The sequence below is a fragment of the Pholcus phalangioides genome, unplaced genomic scaffold, assembly GCF_987345545.1.
Source record: "Pholcus phalangioides strain wild (caught in Gottingen) unplaced genomic scaffold, Ppha-v1.0 ptg000040l_1, whole genome shotgun sequence".
In the NCBI taxonomy this organism is placed as follows: domain Eukaryota; kingdom Metazoa; phylum Arthropoda; class Arachnida; order Araneae; family Pholcidae; genus Pholcus; species Pholcus phalangioides.
The window spans coordinates 5229396-5245161 of NW_028301626.1; the positions used below are offsets into that span (position 1 = coordinate 5229396).

General features: G+C 39.4%; 2 protein-coding genes across 2 annotated transcripts in view; both read right to left on the reverse strand.

The window, feature by feature from the left end:
- Positions 1-1105, reverse strand: part of LOC149065311 (cytochrome P450 3A8-like) — a 35246-nt gene extending 34141 nt beyond the window's left edge. The window contains exon 1 of the mRNA XM_089254247.1: positions 855-1105. Coding sequence (XP_089110373.1) covers positions 855-901 — 47 coding nt within the window. The 5' untranslated portion in view covers positions 902-1105. The remainder of the gene's footprint in view (positions 1-854) is intronic.
- Positions 1106-3755: 2650 nt separating this feature from the next.
- Positions 3756-14751, reverse strand: LOC149065312 (uncharacterized). The gene is made up of 2 exons (XM_089254137.1): positions 11021-14751; positions 3756-3783 (listed from the first exon to the last, which is right to left on the reverse strand). Exons 1-2 carry the CDS (start codon positions 14749-14751, stop codon positions 3756-3758), a joined length of 3759 nt encoding a protein of 1252 aa, XP_089110263.1.
- Between the last annotated feature and the right edge of the window lie 1015 nt (positions 14752-15766).

A 15766-nucleotide genomic window follows, 5' to 3' on the forward strand; every position in this document is an offset into this window, starting at 1 on the left:
GGATAAGTCGCCATCTGGTGGCAGTGTCAGCAGTTGTGAGCTTTGACCTGATTTAGGTCCGCCCGTCCATGTGCTGTCCCGTTAAGTGCACACGAGCGGGGAGGAGCACAGACAACGGTGAAACAAAAAAGTTCTTCCGTAAAAGAGGGATGACCGTTAATCAGGGGTTTGAAATTCATACATTTATTGTACGCAGGAAAGTGATTATTTGGCTGAGGGGTGCCCGCGACTGAACTGTGCCCTTTAAGTGGGCGGTTTACTGTACTAAATTCTATTGCTAAAAACTGTACTAAATTCTATTGCTAAAAACTGTACTAAATTCTATTGCTAAAAACTGTACTAAATTCTATTGCCAAATGCTAAATTCTGTTGCCAAATGCTAAATTCTGTCGCTAAATGCTATTTCTGAAATTTCTCCCATTCCCGAATGAGAGATTCCTGATTCATCCCGACTTAAAGGAAGAAAACTTAAGGGAAAATTTTAACACTAAATATGGAAAAAGTTCCAGGCTGAGTAAAAACTTCGACTTGGGCCGGGATTACACTATAAAAGTTTTATAAAATCCCTTTTATAAAACTTGATAAATTCAACCATTAAAGCTCATAGGTTACATTCGAGCAAATGCAACCGATAATCTTATTGGTTGAATTTTTCAAGTTTTATAAAAGGACTTTTAGAAAACTTTTATAGTGTAATACCGGCCTTAAACTGATATTCGAGACATTGGAGTTCAACTTATCGTGAATTGACAGCACACATACCCAGCAGTGGAATTTAATTATAAGTGCAGAGAGTTTCTTCTATATATTAATAAAATAATAAATGCAAAGAAAAAAATGCCATTTACACTCACAATATCCACAAGCCCACGACGATCGACACCAATGCAGTGATCAGCATCGTTCAGAAATTTCCTTCCACGAATGGAGCCTCAATGGAATAAAATACTTATTTGGGTGCACAATCACCTTTGCGTGCTGTGAACATGTTGTCACCTCTTGTATTTTTTGTGCTCCTTGAAGGTTTATCTTTTATGTCTCATGATCTACTTCGGCGATAGTGTAACTCTACAACACTTGTTCTCGCTACATTTTATCTCTTGGTCTGATAAATCTCCCTTTCCTTGTCTTATTTACATGAAAAAAGAGATATGCGTGACGTCACTAAATTCTGATAAACATCAAAGAAAGAAGAATTTGGTGCCTCAAAGGTCACTGCTTCGAATATTTTTTTTATTTTCTGCATATTTTGACACGTGTGGTTAAGATGGCACTCGTCAGAACAAGTCTTAAGCGAATAGCTTGCAACAGTGTTGTGTGTTCAACCTTTCTGAACCATAGGAACAGTGAAATCTCTGAAACTACTCGACGGACCAAAAAAAAAAAAAAATATATATATATATATATATATATCACAGTATGAGTAGCGTGACCATATGTCCTGCAAAACGGTTCATGTGGAGACAAGAATGTCATGTATTTGACGTGAGGCACTTCTGTGTTTTGGCCGTGTTCTGACTTATGCTTATGTCCCGTTTTTTTTTTCAATGAAGGTCATTTGCATTTGAAATTTTCACTAAGATACGAAAAAAAAATATTCTTTTGACAAATTTGTAATGATGTTCAACGATTTATTATTCCGTGTAATACATTTTAAATTTAATGGGATTTCCAGTAGCCATTCATTTACCGGCAACGTTTTCGGTGAAAATTGGCTATGTCCCGTATATTTCAATTTCGTATATGTCTCAGTACAGCCGAGTCCCGTTATAACGAACTCCAAGAGACCGGAGAAATCACTTCGTTATAATGAAATTTCGTTATAAAGGAATTCCCGGTTTCAGCATTGTTCCTATGTAAACTTATATGAAGTGATTAGAAAAGTGTTCGCTAAAACGAGATTTTCGCTATAACGGTATTCGTTGGAATGGGATTCGACTGTATATTAATCGCCTACTCATGATGAAAAATAAATTCGTAAAATAAATTTTTGTTTACTGCGATTTGAGAGATATAAGCATTCATTTCTTCATTCACCCTTCAACAATTTTAACCAACGCCCGGAGTCCGAACCGAATGGGGGAGTCCAAACTCATTGTTTCTGAGCATAATTCTTTTAAGGGACCTGCAAGAAAAAATTCTGCTCCGGGAAGCCACTATACGGCCCTGCCCTCAAAAAAAGAAAAAGTCGACGCAAAGAAAACTTCTCAAACATTGCCGCAAGCCATAATAATAGCATCTGCCCGGAAAAGAGGAAAACTGGGTTCTTATATTCTGGAAATTTCGACGGTGGGCTTTGATCAGCTCATAATTCCGGAAACCTGAAAAAAAGGAGGACAAGATGGCTAATATTCTAAACTTAAACGAACGTAAATTCAACAATGAAAATTGAACAGTGAAGAAACCACAACAATGTGTTTGCACACTCCATTGATGAAACCATTCCTAATAATCAGCGACAACAGAGAGAATTTTCAACAGTATGGAAAGTAGAATATAAATACCAGAGCACGATCAGTGTTCGAGTTATTGGACAGAGTTCGTTCGCGACTTCATCTTACCTGAGATTAAATAGTAGTAGAAATTATTTTTTTTAACGAACTAAATAGAATGTCCCCCTTTCATACCTTGGTTTAAGGGTCTCTTGAAACGGCAATTCATACTGGATTTCTACAGGCTGAGCGTAGCGATTTCCCTCGATCCCAACATCCTCTTAGAGGAGTCTAGCCAGGAGCTAGCGCTCTCGGGGTAAAAGTTCCTGCCGCACGTCGCCTGGGCCACTCGCAAGCAAATGGCTCGATTCTCAATCCGTTATTGGAATCGAGTCGTTATTTGAAATAACGGTGATGGCGCAGCAGAGGTTTTCATCTATTCGCGAGTCGGGGTATGTCTTAGAAGGACTCGTCCTTCGTTTATATTCATTCGAATGAACAAAATGCGGAACAGAATATTTTTAATAGTATTCATTCGAATGAAGCCTAAGGGGAGCATGAAGGATCGTGAAACTCTGTCCAACTAATAGTAATGATGAAAATAATTGATAATAATAGTTATTTAAGCGAAGGAAATGTATCAATTATTTTCTAACAACGGATTCGTAAAGAGGAGGTTCGTTTAGTTGCACACTCTTCCTCTGCTGTGTATCACCGGAACGTTCTCGTTTTAGAGATACGTTTTATGGTTCAAAAATCGAACTACAGGCTGTCCCAAATTGTTTGCACAGTGGATATCTCTGCAACCATCGACTTTAAAAACATAGTTCAAATAAAATAAGGTTATCATATGACGTGTAGTTTCACAAAATGTCAAAATTGGTTTCAGGGGTCGTATACATAAAAGAATGAAGAAATTAACTTCGTATCCAGTCCCGTGTGTTGAAGTTTCCCAATGATTGAAATGTAAATTCCGTTCTGAAAAATCATCTACAAAAAAATTTCGTATTTCTAAATGCAATGTTTATCGAGATGTTAAACATATAAAATCGCTATGTTTTAGCAACTGATCACTGTGTTTGCAAGTTTTCATTGGCTCCAATGTTGCCGTTTTTAGGGAATGTATACTAATATAGAATGAACTCTACCAATTCATTTTTTTATTCACAATAGCAAGCAAATAAATTCTTTAACACTAGAACCACGGACTGGGTAAAATTGACCCAAACAGTGAAGAAATGGTGTTTCATGGCGAAAACGGGAATTTCTTTTCTCACGGTTCCTGGGTTTTTCATAAGGCGGTTCAAAGGTTATATAGGGCAACTATGGCACTGAGCTGAAACCGCTGAAGCTGTAAATATGAAATTTGGTTAGTATTATATTTTACAGGTTGGGCAAAAAGTCTGTAGAAACATTAAAAATCCATAAAAACCGGAAAAATAACCTAAATTAAAATCGTTTTGCAGAGTTAGCATCGCTAGGTTATGGGAGTTTTTTTAAGACAGGAAAAAAACCCCTCAAAAACAGCTGATAAGTGGCACTGACGTAAACAAGTCAAAGAAAAGATACTCAAGTAATACAAATACAAATACAACGCCACAACAGGCAAAATGCCCAACGAGGTGGCTGATAAAAAGATGCCCATAAAAATATGGTTGTCATATGTTTCAAAAATACAGCAACCCAATTAAAAATGCAATTAACACAAATTACAAACAATATATACACATGATAAAATATTATACAATGCCCATAAAGAATACTTATGGTTGTCTTATTCTAAGAATGGATAGCTTCTCGATTTACCCCAACATGTTTATCGTATTTCTTTTTAAACGTGTCAATTGTGTTACAATTTACTACCTCCGGGGGTAAGCTATTCCATTTATTAACAACCCTATTGGAGAAAAATTCCCTGCGACACCATAACCTTGCATTGTCCCTCACCAATCGATACTGGTGTCCCCTTGTAAAAGCAATCGATTGGCGGTGTACTAAAAGTTCATGGTCCATCTTATCCATCCCATTGAAAATTTTGAACACTTCGATCATATCTCCTCGACACCTGCGTTCATCCAATGTAAACATATTCAAAAAATGAAGTCTTTCTTCATAACTCAAGCCCTGTGTGCCAATAAGGACACGCGTAGCTCTTCTCTGCACCCCTTCAACCAAGTCTATGTCCCTCTGTAGGTATGGTCTCCAAAACCTTACAGCATACTCCAGTCCAGGACGAACTAAGCCTCGAAAAAGCGGAAGAATGACTTTAGGAGAACGCGAAGAGACCTTTTTGAAAATGAGACCAAGCATTCTATTCGATTTTTTGACAACCGCTGAACAATGTTCAGAAAACTTAAGTCGCTCGTCAATGAGAATTCCCAAATCGGTGACTCTAGTTGCATCCGGGATAGTGACACCATTCAACTCGTAAGAGAACCGTGGGTTTTTCGAACCAAAATGAGCGACCATGCACTTATCTACGCTAAACGTCATGCTCCATTCATTTGCCCATGCTGCAATCTTGTTTAAGTTGGTCTGGAGCAACTCCCTATCGCTTTCATTTCCGATTACCCCCATTAGCTTCACATCATCTGCGAATTTGCTAGTAATTCCATCGATACCCTGATCGAGTTTATCGATAAAAAGTGAAAAAAGTATGGGGCCAAGGACACTTCCCTGAGGAACTCCACTTGTGACGTCTGTCCAACCAGAGAATTCCCCGTTCATCATAACTCGTTGCGACCTATCTCTTAACCACGATTCTATCCAATTCAGCAAGTTGCCCCCTATTCCAATCTCGTGTAAACGCTTCAAGAGTTTGCCATGTTGGACCCGATCGAATGCCTTCTGGAAATCAAGGTAAACAACGTCGACATTTTTGCTCTTACCCAAAGCCTTAGTCACGTAATCACAGAAGCAAAGGAGGTTAGTTACACATGACTTCCCCTTCCTGAACCCATGCTGATTATCCGACAATACATTATTCTCGTCTATCCACTTCACAAACTGCCTTTTGATGATAATTTCCAAAATTTACGAGAGGGAGCTCGTCAAACTCACTGGACGATAATTAGACACCACTTCTCTACTACCCTTCTTAAATATCGGAACAACGTTAGCCAGTTTTCAATCTCTCGGGACGATACCCTCAGCAACACTACTCCTGTATATCTGTGCGACTGGCCCAAACAATTCATTAGCACCTTCCCTGAGAACCCTGGGATAGATATCACCTGGTCCTGGTGCTTTGCTTGCACATACATTTCTTAGAAGATTTAGGACCTCCACGTCTTCCACTTGAATATCGTTGAGCGTTTTATTACCCCATGCAACACCCGTACATCGAATATCATTATCTCCATTAAAAACCGACGCGAAAAAGTCATTGAAAGCACTACACATGCCTACAATTGCTCTCTACCCTAGAGCCTCCTATCGAGAGGGGGGGCCAACTGTCCCCTTATATCCATTATTGACGTATCGAAAAAATGATTTTGGGTCAGAGCCAATGTTATCTGCCAACCTAGATTCAACTTCCTTTTTACTATCCCTTATCGCTTTCTTCAACAGTCTTCTTTTATCAGTAAACAATGATAGGTCACCACGTCCACTTTTATACTCTCTGAATGCTCTTTTCTTTTCAAGATAAAGGTTCCGCACGCTATCCGTGAACCATAGAGGGTGTGATGTACAAACACGCTTTTTTCGAACAAAGGGTATGACGTCGTGCAAAACAGAGGACAGCTTCGTACTAAATTCTTCCCATTGACTTACCACCCCTACTGATTCCAACCGGTCTTTGAAAACTTCCGCTAACCTTCCTCTCAAAACATCAAAGTTAGTTCTCCGAAAACAAGGAACCAGTCTTTTGTTGTCAACCTTACCCGAGGAAAAGTTACAGTGAAATCTGACGATACGATGATCACTGGAAGAAAACTCTTCCCCCACCGAAACATGTTCAACTAGATCCTCAGAACTAGTAAGAACTATATCCAAAATAGCAGTACCCCTAGTGGCTTCTGATACATGCTGATACAAAAAATTTTCGAGCACGAACTTAAGAAAGTCTCTTTCATACTGATTTCCAGATGAAAGGTTCTCCCAATCAATACCCGGGTAATTGAAATCCCCTAGTATGAGAACCCTCTTTCGCTTACACATGTAGGAAATATCATCATGCATTTTGGCGATGTAGTTTTGATCCCTATTCGGTGGATTGTAACAAACCCCAACAATAAGCTTATGACGTCTTTTGTTCTCAAGTTCAACCCATATGGTTTCAATATCACTTCTCTGCACGTTACACTCTCTAGCCTTCAAACATGATTTCACGTATATCAACACTCCACCCCCTTTCCTATCAGATCTATTTCTCAAAAAAGTATCGTATCCTGAGATGTGTAAGAAAGATTCATCCCCATCGTTTGCCCAAGATTCGGTAATGGCTATAAGATCCAAGTCCTCCACAACTATCGTAGTTTCTAAAAAATCTTTCTTGTTACCCAAGCTCCTGGCATTTATTAACAAACATTTTAATTTGCCCGGTGGTTTGTTGTCAATCGAGAAGCCATCCAAGTCAGAGGTGGGTAATTCCCCGTCAGTACTGTTGTGATTATCATTAACTAACCCGCATTCCCGACTACGTGGTCTGGGAGTAAAAAACCTGACCTAAGACTATCGTAAACCTCCCAGACCCCTCTCTTATTTAGATGGATCCCATCCGAACGAAGCCACCTATCGGTAAATGTGGGAAGCTCCAAGAACGTGACCCCAAGTGAGGAGCAAATGTCCTTCAGGCCTATATTGAATTGGTGGATCCTACTCCTATATCCCCTACTACCCCTTGGCAGCACTGGAATCACTGCCACATCTGAACCCCCCTCCCTAGCGGATAATAGTAAATCCCGGTATTCTGACAGAGACTCACTAATATTCGCTCCTACCTGATTTGTTCCCACCCACAGAATCACCCGCAAGGGCAACTTTCGGCGATGAAAAACGTCTCGAACGTTGCCAATCTTCCCCCCAGGAAGACAACAGCGCTCGAAACCCCGAAAATCCCTACACACTCGGTTCCCAAGTTCCCTAACCATAGAATCGCCGATGATTAAACCCCTATCACTATCCCCCTCCACGACCACCCATTCGTTGTTCGTGGAGATTGCTTCTTCATCAACAGGTGGCTCGACGACCAGAGGGTCCGTTATAACCGGGCCCTCTAGCACCCTAACTTTTTCCCGTAAAGCTTCGACCTCGAGTTCCAGCCTTTTTCTATCCAAGCACCCTTTACAATTGAAACTATCAGCTACTATACCCCTAGACCAGGGAAACCTCCCGTCGCAAGCTCTACACAACACTAGTCGAGGTCGAGGCATACTAACACTATTGCTAAAGCTAGATAATAATACTTAACAATAGGAAAATGAGAAACGTTAACTGGAAATTAAAATAATGTGAAATACATTACTATGCAAAATATACGTAAGAGACTATACGAAAAAGTTACGTAAAGTAGAATGCTCAGCACTAAATCACGAAGAATAAAATAAATATGTATATAAAGAATACAACACCCTCTAAAAAAAAGTATTAAGCTACGAAGTACAATTTATACTTATTAGAATTAGCTAACTATCTCAAAACACTAACACTACAACAATAGGCCCAAATGGAAGGAAAACAAAGTTATTGAGAGTACCAGGGAAAAAGTATACACTGTTTGCTAACACTAACGTCCAAAAACCTACGAACTTATATCAAAGAAGCGAGCGAACCTGGCGAAAAAACAACGAAAATGAAATGCGAACGAGAAAAATAAATTTAAGTCGATCGAAAATACACAACGAAAATTTAAAAAAAAATGAGAGCAATATAATAAAAAAAAACCACTTATCTCACAATCCAACGTGCGCTAAAAAAAAAAGAAAATCACCGCAGAATATGACCCAACAATAAACAACACGCTAAGTAAAACTCACGAGAACGAAGAAAAACACAAAGAAAGACACAAAATGGCGCACTGGCGTGTCGGTGAGCGGAGCGCGATAATAGCATGTCCGTTCCCAACGACGGCGAAGACGATTAATGAACAGAATGCCTCCAAATCGTTTATTACAGCAGCATGTGTTCGACATGACTACCACCACAGGGGTTAACGCATTGCAGGCGAGTCACAAATCCAGCAACGGCAGAGTGCAGCTGGTCCGGATGCATACATGATACCTCTCGGCGGATTGCATCTTTTAGTTCCGACAGATTGGATGGACCGGATCGATACCCCCGGGATTTCAAATATCCCCATAGTCTGCTGGTGTCAAATCTGGAGACCGAGGAGGCCATGGGAACCTGCAACGCCTGCTAATGATTTTGTCTTCCCCAATCGTCTCTATCAGGAATGCCTTGACCGGGTTAGCAGTGTGACTAGTTGCTCCATCTTGCATAAACGAGATGGCAGAAAGCGCATTTCTTTCACGCAAACATGGCACGACCTTCTCGCGCAGAAGCGTTAAATAACGCTGCGTATTCCCCGTAACCGTTTTCCACCCATTTACTGAGCACTGAGTTTCAAAGATGAAGGGTGCTATGATGAACGAACCTCTGAACCCACATCACACTGTCACTTTTGGGGAATGTAATAGTTTCTGCGTGTAATCATTTGGATTAGACGTCACCCAGATCCGACAGTTATGGGTTGTTCAATAGCTCAGTTAAAAATGTAACCTAAAAATGCTACTACTGTGCATTAATGAGATTCAATCACACAATTGAACTTAAACACGTACTCCTATAGTACTAACTTTATTTTTAAAGGGACAGCCTACTGCTTGTCTCCTTTCCTGGTTAACGACTTATTTCGTCATACAGTCACAGAAAAACGCTCGCTACAATTGGCGTACAAAATAGCCGCCAACTCACATAATTTGATGTATCGGCCTAACATGCCGCCCGGCATTGAAATATTAATTTCAATAAATACGACAATAAAAAACTTGAATACATAAACAAATTCACATATAACAAAAATTCGATGCAGTACAGATATCATATTTGCGAAACAAAAATTAATTATATGAAATACAAATGCACTATATACATACACAAATGTACTATATTATACAATTATAATTTCAAGGCGGAAACCTAATGATTTTTTTTTTTTTTTTTTTTTTTTTTATCGAGACCCTTCTAACGGCAACAACGCGATTTTACATATTGATCTTTTGAAGATCCCATTCATTGTTTTTACATTTGCAATTCTCACTTTATTATCCCTACCCTGGAAAACCTCCACGACTCTTCCCAAAATCCATTTACAACTTGGGAGGTTTTCTTCTTTCATGACAACCATATCTCCAACATTGATGTTGGGCTTGGAACCTTTCCATTTATTTCGTTGTTGTAAAGTGCTCAAATAATTGTTTTGCCAATGCTTCCAGATTGTTTGCACCAATTTAGATGTACGTTGCCATAAGTTCAATCTGTTTTCCTTAACATCAGTCAGTGATGGCTCTACAATGGCAGTGACTGGGCGACCAATGAGGAAATGACCAGGCGTAAGAATATCTAAATCATCTATATCACTAGATAGTGGTGTTAACGGACGTGAATTTAAAATTCCCTCTACTTGATTGACAATAGTTAACAGTTCTTCGTATGTTAGTTTCGAATTCCCAACTACACGTTTCAAATGGTGCTTAAAGGATTTTACCCCGGCCTCCCACAAACCACCAAAGTTGGGTGCTCTGGGAGGTATAAACTGCCACTGAATACCCTCTGCTGATAAATAGTTGACGAGATTGTTATTACTCTGCACAATATCGGCATACCAATTTTTCAGAGTTTTATTAGCACTTACGAAGTTTTTTGCATTATCGCTGAACATTTTTTGAGGTTTTCCTCTCCTGGCAACAAATCTTTTCAAGCAAGCGATAAATGCTTCGGATGTCAAATCAGACACTATTTCCAAATGAGTGGCCTTCGTGACCATGCATATAAAGATGCAAATATACACCTTGTGGTAGATCCCCTTTCTCTGGCCCTTATATTTTATCAGAAACGGTCCACAAAAGTCGACACCAGAGCAGTTAAAGGGATAGTTCACAGTGACTCTTTCTTTAGGTAAATCCCCCATGAGTTGTTCTACTGTTACAGGTTTTATCTTGAAACAAGTGATACAGTCATGTACAACCTTACGACACGTATCTCTGCCACGTAATGGCCAAAATTCTCTCCTCAAAGAATACAATAAATTTTGCGGACCAATGTGTAAATATTTTTTATGATGATGCTCAATGATCATTCTAGTGAGCTTATGTTTTGATGGTAATATGATCGGATGTTTTTGGCTATCACTTATTTGACTGTGCCGTAAACGACCACCTACTCGCAAAATATCCTTTTCGTCTAAGTATGGAAGTAAGTTTTTTATCTTGTCTGTTGCCAATTTCCCTTTTCTAAGATTGGATATGTCACCTTTAAACTCTATTTCTTGTGCGCAACGAACTAGATATTGCATACTACCTTGAAGTTCCTGATGTGACAAAGGACCCTTTCGCTTATTAAGTGGATTTCTCGAATTATGGATGAACCTGAAAACAAAACTAAGAATGCGAATTAATTTAGCATAATCATTTGTAATGCGAAATAAAGAATCCATGAAAACTTCTTTCAGATTTAGAGTCAAAGTCATATCAGCATATTTCTTGAACTCTCGGAGATAATCTGCATCGGATGTAATAGGATAATCTCCATCTGTGGAGTCGATAGTTCTCTCATGAAGAAACCCTGGTCCCTTCCACCATAAAGTCTGATCGATGATTTGATCAGGGCTAACTCCTCTTGAAATTAAGTCTGCAGGATTATCTTCGGATTTCACATGATACCAATGGAAGTTCTTGGTGATTTTTTTGATTCTGGATGTCCTATTCGCAACAAATACCTTCAATTGATGAGGTGAAGCGTTGATCCAACCCAACACTATTGTTGAGTCGGTATACAGACACACCTTGTCCACTTCCACACGCAGAGAAGATAGCACCTTCTCAACAAGCTTTGAGAGCAGTTCTGCAGCACAAAGTTCAAGACGTGGTATGGTTACTACTTTGAGAGGTGCAACTCTGGATTTGCTACAAAGAAGCACCACCTTCACGTCACCCACGGCAGTAATCGAACGCACATATACAACAGCCCCGTATGCATCCTTTGACGCGTCTGAAAATGCATGAATTTCTAATTTTTCAGCAAAGTCTGATAAGACGAAACGATCAATCTGGAGGTTTGTCAACTTTGTAAGGCCTTGTCGGAATTTTCTCCAGTTTTTTGATTGTTGAGACGGCAGTTCATCGTCCCAGTCGATTTTCAACAGCCAGAGCTTCTGCAAGTAAATCTTTGCTTGTACTAGAACAGGACCAAGCAAGCCTAACGGATCAAATAATTTTGCGATATCTGTCAACACAGCACGCTTAGTAGGTATGCTGTTACCAGGAGCAACAGTGAAACCAAAAAAATCTTCTTTAGGGTTCCATCTTAAACCCAAAGTTTTCACCGTGTCATTTTCAGGATCCTGAAAGCAATATTCTCGTTCATGAACAGGGACATTGTTCAACAATGCATTTTCGTTGGAGCACCACTTGTGTAAATCCATGCCTCCACATTTTAACATAGAAATCAGCTGTTGCTGCAATTCAATGGCACTTGTTATATCGTTAGAACCAGTTAGAATATCATCAACATAAAAATCAGTATGAGTTGCGGCAGCAGCAAGAGGATATTTCTTCTGTTCGTCATAAGCTAACTGCCTTAACACCCTAGTGGCTAAATATGGTGCACATTTTGTTCCATATGTTACTGTAAGTAACTTATACAGTTTGGGTTCATCTAACGGACTTTCTTTCCATAAGATGCATTGTAAGTTGCAATGATCAGGATTGACCCAGATCTGCCTGTACATCTTTTTCACATCGGCAGTGAAAGCGATTTTATGTCTTCTAAATCTTAGCAGTATCGAAAAGATGTCTTCTTGGACCACACCCCCATTTAACAAGCAGTTGTTAAGTGATAACCCATTGGTAGAAGGGGCTGATGCGTCGAAAACTACTCTTAATTTAGTGGTACTGCTATCAGGTTTGTAGACTCCATGGTGAGGCATAACATATTTTATATCCTCATGTCCCTCCATCATCTCCTGCATGTGACCTAAGTCCTCATACTCGGCCATAAAATTTTTGTAAAGAACAGACATTTGGGGATTTTTATCCAATTTTTTCCACAGCCAATTCAGCCTTTGCTCAGCTAATTGCATGGATTCCCCAGGTTCAACATTTTCCTTCATCGGAAGATCAACTATATATTCCCCTCTTTCATTTCTACGATGGGTTTTTACAAAATGATCCTCGCAAAAAAGTTCTTCTTTGCTTTTCAGGGGTAGCTTCTCCTCCACGGATTCAATTTCCCAAAACTTCCTAATGGATTGATCTAACACCTCAACTTCTCTCGAGAGAAAACAGCATTGCTGAGATGACGAGTGAGAAATTGTCCCGGAGACTATGTACCCAAATACAGAATTCTGAAGCAACACTTCGTTGCTGAGATACAGCTGTCCGCTCTTCAATGCCTCAGAAAATATTTTTGCTCCGATCAAAAGTTGTATTTTCCCAGGCTTGGAAAAATGTGGGTCAGCAAGTTCAACTCCTTCGGGAAACTTCAAGCCAGATAAATCAAGAGGAGACGATGGGGTGAAATCTGTTATTTTGGATACAATCAAAAAATCCAATTCTTTCTTGAACTCGCCGCTTTTGTTTGCGACTACCCCGATAGTTTTGGTTTTCACGGTATGTGACAAGCCATTAATGCCACAAACGGGGGCATAAACTTTTTCTTTCTTCAACCCGAGGGCTTCGGCGCAGCTTGTTGTCATCATGTTCACTTGACTACCATTATCGAGTATGGCCCTAACTCGAGTCTCTTTTCCTTGGGAATCGCAGACGTAAACATTCACAGTACTGAGAAGTGCTGATGAATTTGTGTTTACCACATTGCTCAGACTATGAAGAACATCTGGCTGTTGGCCCCCTACTGCTCCTCCCTCTGAGGGTATGGGGGAAGCGCTTTCGCTTTTTCGTTGGATGACATTTTTATTGCTTTTTGCAGACGCCGTTTCTCCCCGATGTAAGAGAGTGTTGTGTCTCAAATTGCAAATAGAGCAAACGACCTTTGATAAGCACTGAGACGTAATATGGCCAATTTTTAAGCAACAATAGCATAAATTATGCTTTCGCACAAATTCATATCTTTGCGAAACACTCATTCTTTGAAATTTTACACATTTAAATAATGCATGAAAACCTTTGCAAGAGACACAAGATCTTGTATATTCTTTGATATTATCACTATCATATACCATGAAAGTTTTTGCTTTCGGTTGTATTCTGCGGTCAGGCTGCTGCTGACGACTATTTATTTTGCCGACACTTTCAAGCATTATACTTCTTTTTTCAATGAATTCCAGAAAATTGTCTAGTTTAGGAACCTCGGTAGATGTTAATGTTAACTCATATCCCTTTCTGGATTCTTTATCTATTTTCTGAAGTAATACATTCAGTAACATGGTGTCTGATAAATCATTTCTTTCAAATTTCAATGATTTCAACTCTCTTAAATTTCTATTTACATTGTCAATTAGATTGCGCAATTCCTTAGCTGACTCATGTTGAACTTTAGCGCAATTTATTAAAGCTTGAATATGAGTGTCAACAACTATTCTTTTGTTTTCATAACGAGTTGTTAACGCCTCAAACAAAGAAGCATAGCTTTCGTCAGCTGTTTCAAGCTTTTTTGCATCCCCTTTTAATGATGCTCGCAAATAATACAGCTTTTGTACGTCGGTTAATTGTTCGTTGCCTTCAATTAAACACTTAAATTGATTTTTGAACTGACTAAATTCCTCATACTTGCCAGAAAATTCTGGTAGAGGAATGTCTGGCAATTTTATACGACAGATATCTTTACGCTCATCAACATTAACTTTTTGATAACTTTTCATCGACTCTTGGTAGAAAAGAAATCTTACCTCCAGAGTTTCTAGTCGCTCATCTATGTGCAGCAGCTCTTCGTCGAACACGCTAATGTCTATAGTCTCTGGTTGAGCGTATAATATTTTCCTCAATGCTTCAACATTTTTTTTGATGTCGGCGATATTGTTCAATTTCACATCAAGTAATTGTTTTGAATCCACTGATGGCTCAAAGTCCTTAGCAAAATTTTCTAGTTGAGTAACTTTAGATTTTACAGTTCCTTTTTGACGATTATATTTAGCATTCATTTTCAATTACCCTATCGCTCTCGACGGACCAACTGTTCAATAGCTCAGTTAAAAATGTAACCTAAAAATGCTAATACTGTGCATTAATGAGATTCAATCACACAATTGAACTTAAACACGTACTCCTATAGTACTAACTTTATTTTTAAAGGGACAGCCTACTGCTCGTCTCCTTTCCTGGTTAACGACTTATTTCGTCATACAGTCACAGAAAAACGCTCGCTACAATTGGCGTACAAAATAGCCGCCAACTCACATAATTTGATGTATCGGCCTAACATGGGTATTGACGTCGCCATGAAGCGAAAAATGAGCTTCATCTGTCCACAAGATGTTAAAGACCCAGGTGGGATTCTGTTCGATTTTGGAGAAAGAACACCTCGTAAAATGCTTCCCTCTGTAAGGTATCTGCTGGTAAAAGTTCACGGCGACTGCTATCTGTATGCGTACAGATCAAGGATTCCACGAAGAGTATTGCGTATCGAGGATGGTGGTAAGCCCAAGCGTCTGGCAGCTTCACGAGCACTGCTGGTCCCTGCCGCTGATTCGGACGCTAACGCTTCCATTTCGGCTACTACTACTAAACCAGACATGCACCTCGTCCATATTCCTCTGCGGAACTTCTAACGAATTGGTACATGTTGGAATGTGTGTGTATGAACCTTCCGGGAAGTTTGTTTCTGTGTAATGCTTGTTATTTGTAGTGTGCTGCCATCTGCAATCAAATTTTTTAAACTATGAGTTTTTCTCAACTCATAGATAATGAAGTGTAATGAATGGATAATTATACCGTAAACTTGGAATTTACGCAAGGCAATGTTCGACTGATTCCTGGTTCACGTAAAACGACATCACCAACAAAGCTTTATCCTTCGCACTCAGCATGCTTGTTCACATGCACGGTTTACAACGGGGAACTGATTGTGGATTAGCAACGCAAGTTCTTATAACAGTCTCATTTGCATATTTCCATCGAAGTCACTCGTACCAGCGCCACCTATCGGCTATTTTTTCA